Consider the following 14,134-nt stretch of genomic DNA (forward strand, 5'->3'; position numbering starts at 1 on the left):
CGGAACCAAGGCGGGTAAATGGAATTAAGATACAGATCAGTCATGATCTAATTGCATGGCAGAACAGGCTTGAGGGGCTGAATGGCCTACTCCTATTCCTATACTGCAAGTTTAAGATACATTAAAGTATTATCTGAATAATTAATGCCTGGATTAAAATACAATGGCCCGGAATTTGCTCTGAGCGGCGAACGAACGGTGCCCACCACTCATTAGATTTAAACTTACCCACAAATGATCCACGGGCTTTAGTGCGGGAATTTCCTCTAATGGTGAGCTGCAAAAAGTGCAGGGTCCTCTCCTGGGAATCCGTGAGCGGGGAAAGGATCGCTCTGTCCACTCAACCAATCAGATTGAAGCATGCTTGACAAGCCGCGCAGTCAGAACCAGGAAGTGAAAGCCACAACCGTTAATTCAATTATATAATAAGTTAGATAAAGTGAAATAAAGAGAGGGTAAGAAATATTGAATTGAAAGACAGAGATAAGAGAGACAAAGAAAAAGCAAAAAAACACAAAAATTTTAATTTTTTTTAAATGTCCAACAACAATTAAAATCGGAAGGAATGAGACTCCACATTTTTAAAAGTTAATTTTCAGTGCCAGAGAGGTTTTTTGTCAGTTATTAGTACTTAAAAGTTAGCTTAGACCTAAAAACTGAGCATACCTTTTTCTGTGTAGATTAGTTAGTTTCCAGCTGGGCAGGAGAGCAATTTCTTGCTGGTCCGTTCATTTCACCAGCGAGATCATCTTCCCGCAAAACTTTTGGAGGAGCAGGGCATCTCCTAGAGCAACTTCCATATTTCCGCCTTTGACTGCACATGTGCCCTCGCCGGAAGTTGCTCTTCCATTTGCCCTTAAACAACGGTGAGCGCTGTTCGGCTCTCCATTATTTTTGGAGCAAATTCCGGGCCAATGTTTTATAAAGAGGAACATTTATAGGTGGTGCAAGTTGTTAAATTGCTGGATACAATTTGCATCTGTGGTTCCATACACTTGTTAACTTTCTGGTCCCAGTCAGACCATCGTTCCTGAGCTGCCGAGACAACAGAAATGATATGCTAAGAAAAGTAGCCAGTCAAGGATGTGATGTAGCATGTAGGGTTACATACATTTCTGGACTTTGGATGAAGGTAGGGAGATTCTCGCAAGGACCTTTCCTTGGAAATAGAATAGGTTGGGTAGAGGCAAGGGTAAGGGTAGATTGTACGAAGCTTGTGGAAGGAGCGTGCTCGCTGGCCCAGATGGCTGCATCATCTTCCATGCTTTATTGCATTCCTTATGTTCCTATCTTTGCACTTTGAGGGGAGGTGAGGTGTGCCTCCAAAAACAATCGGCAAACCTCAGGGACAGAGCAAACTTGCAGCACTATCTCACCATCACCAGATTGTTGAAAGAGGCAGCCTTGCTTCCAGGCATCTACAAGTCACATTCTGCTGGCTGCACAGTGGCATAAGACCAAACCAGCTTGACTTCCCTATGTGTTTTTTGCTTCTCTCTTTCTCTTACCCCCACCACCCATTTTGAGGTTTACGGTTGAGACACACTGTTGGATATCGGAAAACTTAACAAGTTCTCAGCTCCAGAAAACCTATCTTTTTTTCTAGGCTGCTCCACTCCTTGCGGTCCTCATCATCATAGATCCTGAGCCCTAGAGTAAATTACACCCTTACTTCTCTCACCCATATCTGCTTCAGATATTCAGCAAGAAAGTAAAGAAAGAGCTTGCATTTATATACCGTTGCTTCATGTTCTCAGAATGTCCTAAAATGCTTCACGATCAATGAGTTGCTTTTTGAAGTGCAGTCACTGTTATGTAGGTGAACCTCACATAGAGAACTCCACAGCAGCACATTCCCTTACCAAGCACAGAACTCCAATCATCATCATCATCATAGCTTATTGCACCATAAACCCAGCCAGGATCTAGTGTTGTTATTTATCTCGCAAGAGCACAGGATATTGACAGGGGGCACTGCATCAGGTCAGGGTTCAAGTGTTTGCCTAGGCTCTGCACACTCAATATGACCAAGTGGAAGCTGAGGTTATTCCTCAGCTTCCACTTGGTCATATTGTCACCATTCTCTGCCACCCCTAGCTTCTCACTCGATTTAGGGTACGTCACTGTTTTCGTTCGAGGTCAGTGCCTACAAGTTGTTCTGATGGAACCAAGTTTTTCAAGATCATGGCCATTTCTTTCCATTTTGTTACTCCTGTAGCCTTCCACAGTGGTATTTTGGGATAAGAGATTTTCAAGGCAAAGCACTTTCTGGACACCAGCCTCTTGGATGGTGCAATGTGTGCAAGCAGTGAGGATCATACACCTATTATTTTGTGTCTCCCTTTTTACTGAAAGCATCCTGCTCCATTGAACTGATCCACTCATCATTCACTCCCATTGTGTAGAATCCAATCGGTGAAATTGCTTCTTGCAGTTTTCAGTATACTATTTGACAGTCTTGTTTGGTAATGTTTTCAGCGAATGATGAGGGAGAGGTTGAAACTCCACCTCCAGTTCCGCCACATCCAGATGAAGAGGAGGCCGCGGGTGTGTACAAAATGTGGTCTTTCCGTGAAGATAAGAGGTTCGTAACCAGAAATTAGCCCTACTTGTTAACTTGGTAACGCACGTAGCTGAAGTTGAAAATTGGTGGAGGTACTGACTGAATCGCTACTGATGTTAATTTGCATCCTCACACTTTTAGAAGAAAGAAAGAACTTGTATTTATATAGTGCCTTTCATGACCTCAGGATATTCCAAAGCACTTTACAGCCAATGAAGTACTTTTGAAGTGTTGTCACTGTTGTAATGCAGGAAACGCGGCAGCCAGTTTGCGCACAGCAAGGTCCCACAAACAGCAGTGTAATAACGACCAGATAATTTGTTGTAGTGACATTGTTTGAGGGATAAATATTGGCCACAAATGCTTAGAAGAAAGCAGTTAAGAATTTGACACAGGGTGAAATATTGATAATTGGTGAAGGTTTGCTTTCGAAGTCGTCATTCACTCTTTAATGGGGTAAAATTGAGGAGGGAGAAAATTAGTGAAATAAACACCAGTCATGAGCCATGTCACGCAATCTGAAGTCTCTGCAGAGTGACTAATACGCTGTTGTGTTTCTGGAAGTATTCTAGATTGTGTGTTAATAATTTATGCTGTGAGGTTGGTTTTGGGCATCCTTAGAAATGTACCTTTGAATGTCAGAAACATCCCAGAGCAATAGCCCAACTCCCGTGACACTGGGCATCATTTGAGTATCTATTTCATCTCTGCGATTGTTATTATTGATAATAGCACATATGCCAGGCATTTCTTTCATTAATTTTCTCCCTGGATTATGCGCTGAAGTTCCTGGAGTGGGATTTGAACCCACAACCTTCTGACTCCGAGGCGATAGCGCTATCACTCAGCCACGGCTGACAGTATAACTATCGATACACTCCAACAATGAATGTCCTGCACTATGGCCCACGTGTGCTGTGTATAGACACCACAGTGGTGCCATCTGATATGAGGTTTGTTGGAGAAACTTCTTTACGCAGAGCATGGTTAGAATGTGGAACTTGCCTCAAGGAGTAGTTGAGACAAATAGCATAGATGCATTTAAGAAGAAGCTCGATAAGTACATGTAGAAGAAAGGAATGGAAGGATATGCTGATAGGGTGAGATGAAGCAGGGAGGGAGGAGGCTCGTGTGGAGCATAAACACCGACATAGACCAGTTGGGCCGAATGGCCTGTTTCTGTGCTGTTAATTCTATGTAATAACTGTGGAGAGATAAAAGTTTATCAATTATGTGTGTCTTTTTTAAAAAAAAATGATATATTGTTTTGTTCTGCCTCTCTCGCGCTCTCCACAGCCCTGAGCTCAATTCTGCTTTGCGGTTGCTGCAACAGAGGCCTATGGCTGGAACTGCAGAAAGTCAGCCCAGCAACGCTGTCAAGCGGCAGTCTTCCGGCAAAATCAGCGGTTCGAAGAGCATGGATTTGGGTAAGGGCTAAGTGTCCAACCTGTCACTCACAAACCAATTAAAATAAACAGAATATAGCAGAGATAAATTAAAAATAGTTTGCACCCTATTGTCATTTAATGTGTCAAAACTGAGTGGATTATAGATGTCATCTGAACCCCCAGAATTAAATTAGATCCTTGTGCTCTCTTTGCTGTCTGTAGCTTTCTGGTAATTTATACTGTGGTCTTAATAACATCAAAGTAGTGTTAATGATGGTTAAAAGTAACACTGAAGTGACATTGATTGAAGATGGAGAGAGGCTGCATTGATATCACTGCGAACTGAGATTGTTCATGATCCACAGGGGAGTAAAACTGGGTGATGATGAGTGAGCTCCATATTTTGGAGGTTTAACTGCACCAACCTGGCAAGATTCCCATCATGCTTCCCGCTCGCACTTATTACCACTCGACTCCATGCTGAATGGTGCCTTTAATACAAATTAAGTACTGCAAACTGGCTGTACAAGACAACAACAATTTGCATCTATATAGCGCATTAAACGTAATAAACCTTTCCAAGGCTTCACAGGAACATACTCAGACAAAATTTGACACCGAGCCACATAAAGAGATATTAGAACACTTGGTCAAAGGTAGGTTTTAAGGAACGTCTTAAATGAGGAGAGAGGGGTTTAGGGATAGAATTCCAGAGCTTAGGGCCTAGGTAGCTGAAAACACGGCCGCCAATGGCGGAGCCTCTGCTAGTAGTACCGGCCCTAACTTGCCGGTCACGCGCAGCTGCCTATAACCTAAAATGAAATCTTCCATTTGCGAAGACCACCAGATGGTTACAGTAGATAGAATGGGTCTTCCCAGCTGTTGACCTTGAGGAATCTGGGCAAGTTTACTTTTGGTTTGCAGCTTGCATCTACAACACAATATAAAAGCAGCTACTGAGCAAGTCTATAGAGTTGCATGCTGCTGGGTCATAATGCAGCTTATGGTTGTTCACAGAATAATCCACACTGCCTCTCTTCCCATTCCTTTTGCCAAGCACTTGGGATCTGGCAGATAATACATGAAATAAAAATTCTTGTTGATTTTTGTCTGGCCAATGGCAGGGAATTTCTTGAGGGCGACCAATTGGTTTCATCAAGTGCATAAGGTCTTAGTTTAGAAAAAAAGGATAATTCCAGTGAGATGGCAACCCTGCAAGATTAGGAAATGGAGGATGGCGTTGAGAAGTAATTGTGAGATGTGAATTATTGGGATAATTTGTGGTCTTCCATCCCAGTTCGCATTGCACATTGCCGCTTTAACCTTTTGAGTGGCAGATTCTCAGCTTCCTTCCTTCCAAATGCAGCCACAATTCATATAATCTGCAAAAGCTGATTCCCTGTAATTACCTTGTGAATTTAGAGAGCTCTATTTACATTGAACGTGATTATAATGGGCAATCCTCATACTGGACAGAACCTAGAAGCCAAAACCACTGCTTGCTATGCTAATGCAAAAAAATGTTATTTAAAATGGACATTATGGTCAGATTCTAATATATACCTCGTTGTCCATCCCCCGATTTAATCTCTCAAAGAAGTTTAAAATCATACATTGTAGTGATGACCTTTTTAATGGAATCATAAAGCACAGAAGGAGGCCATTTGGCCCATCTTGCCTGTGGCGGCTCTTTGAAAGAGCTATCCAATTAGTTCCACTTCCCTGTGCCTTCCCTATAGCCCTGCAAATTTTTCCTTTTTAGGTAACTATCAAATTCCCTTTTGAAAGTTACTATTGAATCTGCTTCCACCATCCTTTCAGTCAGTGCATTCCAGATCAGAACAACTGACTTTTTTGCCAATTATCTTCAATCTATGTCCTCTGGTTGCCGACCCTCCAGCCAGTGGAAACAGTTTCTCATTATTTGCTCTATCAAAATCCCTCATTATTTTGAACACCTCTATTAAATCTCCCTTTAATCTTCTCTGCTCTAAGGAGAACAATCCCAGTTGGAGCTGTCCTTTCTTAAAATTAATTTTGGGGATGTGGGCGTTGCTGGCAAGGCCTGAATTTATTGCCTGTCCCTAGTTACCCTTGAGAAGGTGGTAGTGAGCCGCCGCCTTGAACTACTGCAGTCCGTGTGGTGAAGGTGCTCCCACAATGCTGTTAGGTAGGAAGTTCCAGGACTTTGACCAGCGAAGATGAAGGAATGAAGATATATATCCAAGTCGAGATGGTGTGTGACTTGGAGGGGAACTTAGAGGTGATGGTGTTCCCACGCACCTGCGGCCCTTGTCCTTCTAGGTGCGGGTTCGGGAGGTGCTGCCAAAGCTTGTCAAAATCATCGGAGAACCCTGCCTGTTCCCATTCCCAACATAATCAGACATGTTGATGTTCTGTTCAGCATACACTGTGCTTGCTGGCACAGGGGAGCAAATAAACAGGCAGGTCCTGGCTGCATCAGGAGTAGAGCCAGCAAGTTCCATTGTGATTTTAAAGTTGATCGGATGATGCCAAATTGGGGGGTGTAGTTAATGTAAAGGAGGAATGCGTCAAAATGCAAGGGAACATCAATAAACTTGCAGGATGGGCATTTAATTGGCAAATGAATTTCAATATAGGTAAGTGTGAGATGGTGCATTTTTGTAGGAAGAATAAGGAGGCCACATACTGTTTGAATAATAGGAGTCTGAATGGGATAAAGGAGCAAAGGGATTTCGGGGTACAGATACACAAATCACTAAAAGTAGCGATGCAGGTTAATAAGGTCATAAAAAAGGTAAATCAAGCACTGGGTTCATTCTAGAGGAATAGAATTGAAAAGCAGAGAAGTTATGTTAAACTTGTAGAGAACCTTGGTTAGACCACACTTGGAGTACAGTGCACAGTTCTGGTCTCCATACTATGTACTAGGTATAGAGGCATTGGAGAGTGTGCAAAAAAGATTCATAAGGATGATACCAGAACTGAGAGGATATACTTATCAGGAAAGGCTGAACAAACTGGGACTCTTTTCTCTAGAAAAGAGAAGGCTGAGGGGTGACCTGATAGAGGTCTTTAAGACAATGAAAGGATTTGATAGGGTAGATGCAGAGAAAATGTTTCAAACGTAGGGGAATGCAAAACTAGAGGTCATAAATATAAAATAGTCGCTAATAAATCCAACAGGGAATTCAGCAGAAACTTCTTTACCCAGAGAATGGTAAGAATGTGGAATGTGCTACCACAAGGAGTGATCTAGGCAAATAGCATAGATGCATTTAAGGTGAAGCTAGATAAACACATGAAGGAGAACGGAATAGAAGGATATGCTGATAGGGTTAGATGAAATAGGGAGGGAGGAGGCTCGTGTGGAGCATAAACACGGCAAATACCAGTTGGGCCGAATGGTCTGTTTCTGTGCTGTAGTTTCGATGTACATAAGAACATAAGAACATAAGAAATTGGAGCAGGAGTAGGCCAATCGGCCCCTCGAGCCTGCTCCGCCATTCAATAAGATCATGGCTGATCTGATCCCAACCACAAATCTAAAGGACACAAGAAATAGGAGCAGGACCCGGCCACACAGCCCCTGGGCCCTCTCCGCCACCCACAGGGCCTTGACCGATCCGAACTCAGCTTCATGTCCAATTTCCTGCCCGCTCCCCGTAACCCCTAATTCCCTTTACTTCTAGAAAACTGTCTATTTCTGTTTTAAATTTATCTAATGATGTAGCTTCCACAGCTTCCTGGGGCAGCAAATTCCACAGACCTACCACCCTCTGAGTGAAGAAGTTTCTCCTCATCTCAGTTTTGAAAGAGCAGCCCCTTATTCTAAGATTATGCCCCCTAGTTCTAGTTTCACCCATCTTTGGGAACATCCTTACTGCATCCACCAGATCAAGCCCCTTCACAATCTTATATGTTTCAATAAGATCGCCTCTCATTCTTCTGAACTCCAATGAGTAGAGTCCCAATCTACTCAACCTCTCCTCATATGTCCGCCCCCTCATCCCCAGGATTAACCAAGTGAACCTTCTTTGTACTGCCTCGAGAGCAAGTATGTCTTTTCTTAAGTATGGAGACCAAAACTGTATGCAGTATTCCAGGTGCGGTCTCACCAATACCTTATATAACTGCAGCAATACCTCCCTGTTTTTATATTCTATCCCCCTAGCAATAAAAGCCAACATTCCGTTGGCTTTCTTGATCACCTGCTGCACCTGCATACCAACTTTTTGATTTTCTTGCACTCGGACCCCCAGATCCCTTTGTACTGCAGTACTTTCCAGTCTCTCGCCATTAAGAAAATAACTTGCTGTCTGATTTTTCCTGCCAAAGTGCATAACCTCACATTTTCCAATATTATATTGCATCTGCCAAATCTCCGCCCACTCACCCAGCCTGTCTATATCCCCCTGCAGGTTTTTTATGTCCTCCTCACTCTCTACTTTCCCTCCCATCTTTGTATCATCTGCAAATTTTGATATGTTGCACTCGGTCCCCTCCTCCAAATCGTTAATATAGATGTAACTCTATTTGATGGGCGAGGTCCTAGAGGATGTGCTGATATCCGTGAGAACTGTACCCCTTTCAGAAAAAGAAAGGGTCAGCAGAGATAAATGGGGGCGGGAGAGAATTAAGAACATAAGAATAGGCCATTCAGCCCCACGAGCCTGTTCGGCCATTTAACCCTTTTAGCCCTGGTATCTTTCTAGTGAATCTGCACTACATCCCCTCCAAGGCCAATATGTCCTTTCTGAGGTGGATTCAATTGCACATTGAATTTTTTTTTAATTAGATATATAAATACTTGAAGGAAATGCAACCGAGGCACAGGAAAACATTTAGTTTTTAACAGTATTTTTTTAAAGAAAGAGCATAACTGGCTTTGTGACCCTGTTTGTACATCTGTTCTTTTTTTAAACGCACGGGTTTCTTTCCGTTTTTTTCTTCTCCACTCAGAGCGTTTAAATCGAGTAGTTCAGGGGCATTCCTTTGGAAGTTCAAGTGTCTAGTTCAAGGGGCTGGAATTTTGGATAATGGCTACAAGTCATTATGGCAGCACTCTCCAATTGAACTCTTGCAGTTGGGTATTGATTTATGACCTAGTGCTTTCTCCTAATCATTTCTTTCAAGTGAGTGCCTGGTTAAGAGTAAAAAAAAGGAAAATTACCCCTCTGTGCAAAACCTCAAAACTGGGGCAAGCAGTTCATTCGATATTCCGTGTCCAATTTGATACAGAAATGTTTGCGGCTACTAAATGCATACCATAGTGTTTAGAAGGAGCTTTGCCATTGGAATTTTCTGACTTGCAAGCTCCGAAAATTTGAATTGGCCCCTATGTGCTCAGAAGTGCCAGTGATAGTGACACTCTTGTAAAATCCAATCTTAAAATTGCAGATTTAAAAAAAAAACAAAAAGTGAAAATGGTGGTAATAAATATTAGGCGACAAGCAGCCAATTGACTAGAGAGAACCCAGAACAAATAGTAGTCAAACAGGGTTGTTCAGTCTGGATGCGCAAGCGACACGTTGTGCGAGTCTGGGGGCAATTTTAACCTAACTCGTCAGGTGGGAAACCCACAGGATCGGGTAGAACAGGTTTTTCACTCCACCCAATATTACTCTCCATTGACTTTATTGATGCACCTGATCCCATCAGTTTCACCAACGAATGGATTAGGTTAAAATTGCCCTTTTTTTTGTTCCTGGTTTATATTTTTCCCTATCACTCTGCTCTTCCAATAGCTCATGCTAAGCCTTGTCCAAAAGGATGGGTTGTTCAACTTACTGGTCAGGTCTCAGCCAAAGTTCCTGCATTATCTTTCCAGTGAGAGGCTCGTGTGAGAGAGTAATTTGGGCATGACAGATGCTCCGGTTTTCCCTCCCTCCATGTGTGGAACTGCCTGACTTCTGCTCAGCTTCCTACACATGTGCAGCTAACACCAGCAGCTCCGAATGCAGGAAGTCATATATGTGAACTGTACCACCACTGCTCTATGATGCAGCATGACTGAGTTTTAACATGCCGAACTGTTTTCTATAACAGCTTGCATTTATATAGCACCTTTAACATCGTAAAAAGTCTCAAGGGGCTTCACAGGAGCGTTACCAAACAAAATTTGACACCGAGCCACACAAGGAGATATTAGGACAGGTGACCAAAAGCTTGGTCAAAGAGGAGCGTTCTAAAGGAGGAGAGAGAGTTGGAGGGACGGAGACGTTTAGGGAGGGAATTCTGGAGCTTATGGATGAGACAGCTGAAGGCACGGCAGCCAACAGAGGGGTGAAGGAAATCGGGGATACGCAAGAGGCCAGAATTGGAGGAGCGCAGAGACCTCAGGATTGTAGGGCTGGAGGAGGTTACAGATAATAGGGAGGGGCAAGGCCATGGAGGGATTTGAAAATAAGGATGAGAATTTTAAATTTGAGGTGTTGCTGGACCAGGAGCCAATGTAGGTCAGCGAGCACAGGGATGATGGGTGAACGGGACTTGGTGCGAGTTAGGATATGGGCAGCAGAGTTTTGGATGAGCTCAAGTTTACGGAGGGTGGAAGAGTACCAATGTCCCACTCACATCGATAATTTATAAACGACTGCAGCACAATATGGATTTTTAAACTTTGTATTCAGTAATGCCTATGCCAATCTATAATATGTTTTAAATTAATCGAATATTTCCCACGCTCTGTTTGATACATCATCTTACCCACTCAGTTTGTGTTAACTACATGGTGGCTACATAGTTCACTGAGTTAAAATTAGGTTTTAATATTAATATTCTATATCAGTTTGGGTGGTAATTATTTCCCGGAACAGCAATGACCCTGAACTCCTTTATTTCTGGTTTATAAACCAGTCCCAGCACTTTATTGCATGTAGAAATTTAGATTTACAGCAAACATTAAATAAAGGATAATTAATCATCTCTGCATGATCAGATATTCAGTCCTTCCAGTTAAAAGTAAATTCTCAGCTGAAGTAAATCTATACTAAGTAGGTGGGGCTGCACAGTTTGAGTTTGGCTGGTGAGGTTACGGGGAACTGTGGCTGTTTTCTTCAGCAACTTGGTGGCTTCTAAAAGATTGTTGCTGCCAAGCCCTTCCGCTGGCCTTGTTCTGGATCTTGTTGCTGCAGATGTCGCCAAATAAATGGACTGAGATCTCTCGAGTTACCGTAGGTCTGAGGATTGGGCTTGGGGGTTATGGGTGATCTTGAAAAGTCGGGTGAGCTTATTTCATGATTGGCTTAATTTAGTTTTACAGAGAAAATCTATACTCGGTGAATATGCCAAATTGAGGGGTGATCTGTTATGGGTTTACGCCAACAATTCTTTGTCTCCCCCCTTGCACAAATAGGAGGAGTACCCCCTTCTTAACAAATTCTATTTTAACCACTGCATGTGAAATACATCAGTACAAATGAGTTGGGAGAACTGACCAAGTCGCCCTAGGCCTCTTTTGTGCTGTTCCTATTCTGGGATATGCCTGGATAATGGCATGTAGCATGAAGAGGGGAGAAAATAATGAAATGGGGATTCCCAACTGTTTTGTTAACTACATGATAAATGCAATGTCAATCAACCTCTCTGGCCCAGAAAGGGAACTGTTCAATTTAATTCCTGCATATAGTAAATTGTTAGAGATTTTAATAATGTTGTAAATTTTTTTTCTTACTTTTCCTTTCTGTCCCTTTTTTTCTCTCTCAATCCAATCTTTCTTTCCCTCTCTTTATTTCTCTTTCTGTTCCTGATTTGACTCTAATTCACCCTATTTGCTTCTCAGTCGCTCCACTGTTTCTTTCTCAATCCTTTAATCTCATTGGTTAAGGAGATACACTGTTGGTCCCGTTGTTCACTCAGGTCCCAGATACCCCATTGCCCTCGCTGCGCCATTATCAGCTTCCAGCAAGTTATGGCGCAAAAAGTTTTCGTGCTGAAGGGTGCAGGAAAAAGTCTTAAGTAATAGCGCATGCTGCAAGATGCCCTGTTCCAGTAAGGTTGGCTCAATCATTTGACAGATGAGTTTCTTTATATTTTCCTTTCTCTCCTCAATTTCTCTTTTTTCACCTGAAGTTGGTGATACTGTTGGTGTATAGTTGCACTGGTGATAACCTCTCTTTCGTACTACCACTCCTCGGTGCCAAGTACACTGAAACCACCTGTTGCTCCCCGAGCTGATGTTACTTAACTCAGCTGTGACCTTCTGATTTGCATGACTTAGTCCTATTGCATGCAATGCTTTTAACCAATGTGCAATTAGGGGAGTCAGGTCGAACATATGTAATAGCTCCAAGTCCATTCACCCATCATCCCTGTGCTCACTGACCTACGTTGGCTCCCGGTCCGACAACACCTCGAATTTAAAATTCTCATCCGTGTGTTCAAATCCCTTCATGGCTGCGCACCTCCCCATCTCTGTAAACTCCTTCAGCTCTGCAACCCTCACAGAACACTGCGTTCCTCCAATTCTGGTTTCTTGCGCATCCCCGGTTTCCTTGCCCCACCCATTGGCAGCCGTACCTTCAGCTGTCGGGCCCTGAGCTCTGGAATTCCCTCCCTAAACCTCTCCGGCGCTCTACCTCTCTCTCTTTCTTCACGACACTCCTTAAACTCTTATCTCTTTGACCAAGCTTTTGGTCATCTGTCCTAATACCTCCTTTTGTGGCTCGGTGTCAATTTTCGAATGATAACGCTCCTGTGACGCGCTTTGGGATGTTTCACTACCTTAAAGACACTATATAAATGCATGTTGTTGTTCATTGGGGTTGATAAGACCATTGCCATTTTGATTTGCAGCTGTTGATATCATTTGTCTCATTTTGCCTTGTTTCACACTTTCCTTCTTCTCTCCTCCACTGTTTAGCATTCACCCATTATCTTGAAAGCACCGACAGGGCAAAGAAAATATTTTTCTCTGTTATCAGCCTGTTGAATTTTAGGGAGATGCTAATTAGTCAGTTTAACATTGTGGGTTGTAAAAGTGAATCAGCAGAAACTTTAGCTCTGAGCAGCTTCCTTGCGATGAGATTTCAGCTATACACAGTGCCTGTACAGACCCACGCAAGCAGCGTGAGGCCCAGCCTTTTCAGCCATCTCTTGAACTAGTGATTGATATTTAGTGCTTCAAAATTGTCAGAATTTAGTGACTAGGAAAATTTCAGACTCGATGTGCTGTCTGTGCTGATCTAGTTGATTCAGCTGTGGTGGTACCCCAATGTTAGGCAAGAGAAAAATCAGCTTGGGTTCTTGTTCCTGATCCCTATTCACATCCACCCGTGGACATGGAGCGGGGACAATGTCAGGCTTGATGGTGTCCATAGTCAAGAATCACTGTCTTGCGTGTAGAATGGCAATTTTAAGTGATAGTCCAGATAACAGCCACAGCTTTCAGAAGGGAAGGGAACGAAAGGAATAGATTTGAAAAGCACAGAAGTTATGTTAAACTTCTATAGAACCTTGGTTAGACCACACTTTGAATACTGTGCACAGTTCTGGTCTTCATATTACAAAAAGTATATAGAGGCACTGGAGAAGATGCAAAAAGATTTGCAAGAATTATACCAGAACTGAGAGCTTATAACTATCAGGAAAGACTGAGCAGTCTAGAGCTCTTATCTCTAGAAAAGAGAAGGCTGAGGGGTGACCTGATGGAGGTCTTCAAAATTATGAAGGGGTTTGATAGGGTAGACGTAGAGAAGATGTTTCCACTTGTGGGGGAGTCCAAAACTAGGAGTCATAAATATAAGATAGTCACTACTGAATCAGATGAGGCATTCAGGAGAAACTTCTTTACCCAAAGAGTCGTTAGAATGTGGAACTTGCTACCACATGGAGTGGTGGGAATAATTGGATAGCTCTTTCAAAGAGCTGACACGATGGGCAGAATGGCCGCCTTCTGTACTGTGACATGCTATGGTAGTAAATAGCATAGATGCATTTAAGGGGAAGCTAGATAAGTACATGAGGGAGAAAGGAATAGAAGATTATGATGATGAGGTTAGATGAAGTAGGGTGGAAGGAGGCTCGTGTAGAACATAAACAGCGGCATAGACCAGTTGGGTCGAATGGCCTGTTTCTGTGCTGTAAATTCTATGTAATGCTATGAAAGTGGAAGAAGACCAAAAACAAAGAACTTGAGAGCTTATAGTTGAATCCATGAGTCCAGTGTGCAGTTTTAAACCTTCCTGACAGCAGTTCCCCG

At 42.8% G+C, this 14,134-nt stretch overlaps 1 protein-coding gene across 3 annotated transcripts in view; it reads left to right on the forward strand.

Annotated features, from left to right (window-relative positions):
* The window catches only part of LOC137323945 (partitioning defective 3 homolog B-like), a 750,054-nt gene that overhangs the window by 374,385 nt on the left and 361,535 nt on the right, over window positions 1-14,134 (forward strand). For all 3 annotated transcript variants that reach the window (XM_067988088.1, XM_067988089.1, XM_067988092.1), the window contains 2 exons: window positions 2,479-2,584; window positions 3,860-3,990. In XM_067988088.1, the coding sequence (XP_067844189.1) occupies window positions 2,479-2,584; window positions 3,860-3,990 (237 nt within the window). The remainder of the gene's footprint in view (window positions 1-2,478; window positions 2,585-3,859; window positions 3,991-14,134) is intronic.

The sequence above is a fragment of the Heptranchias perlo genome, chromosome 7 (assembly GCF_035084215.1).
Source record: "Heptranchias perlo isolate sHepPer1 chromosome 7, sHepPer1.hap1, whole genome shotgun sequence".
In the NCBI taxonomy this organism is placed as follows: domain Eukaryota; kingdom Metazoa; phylum Chordata; class Chondrichthyes; order Hexanchiformes; family Hexanchidae; genus Heptranchias; species Heptranchias perlo.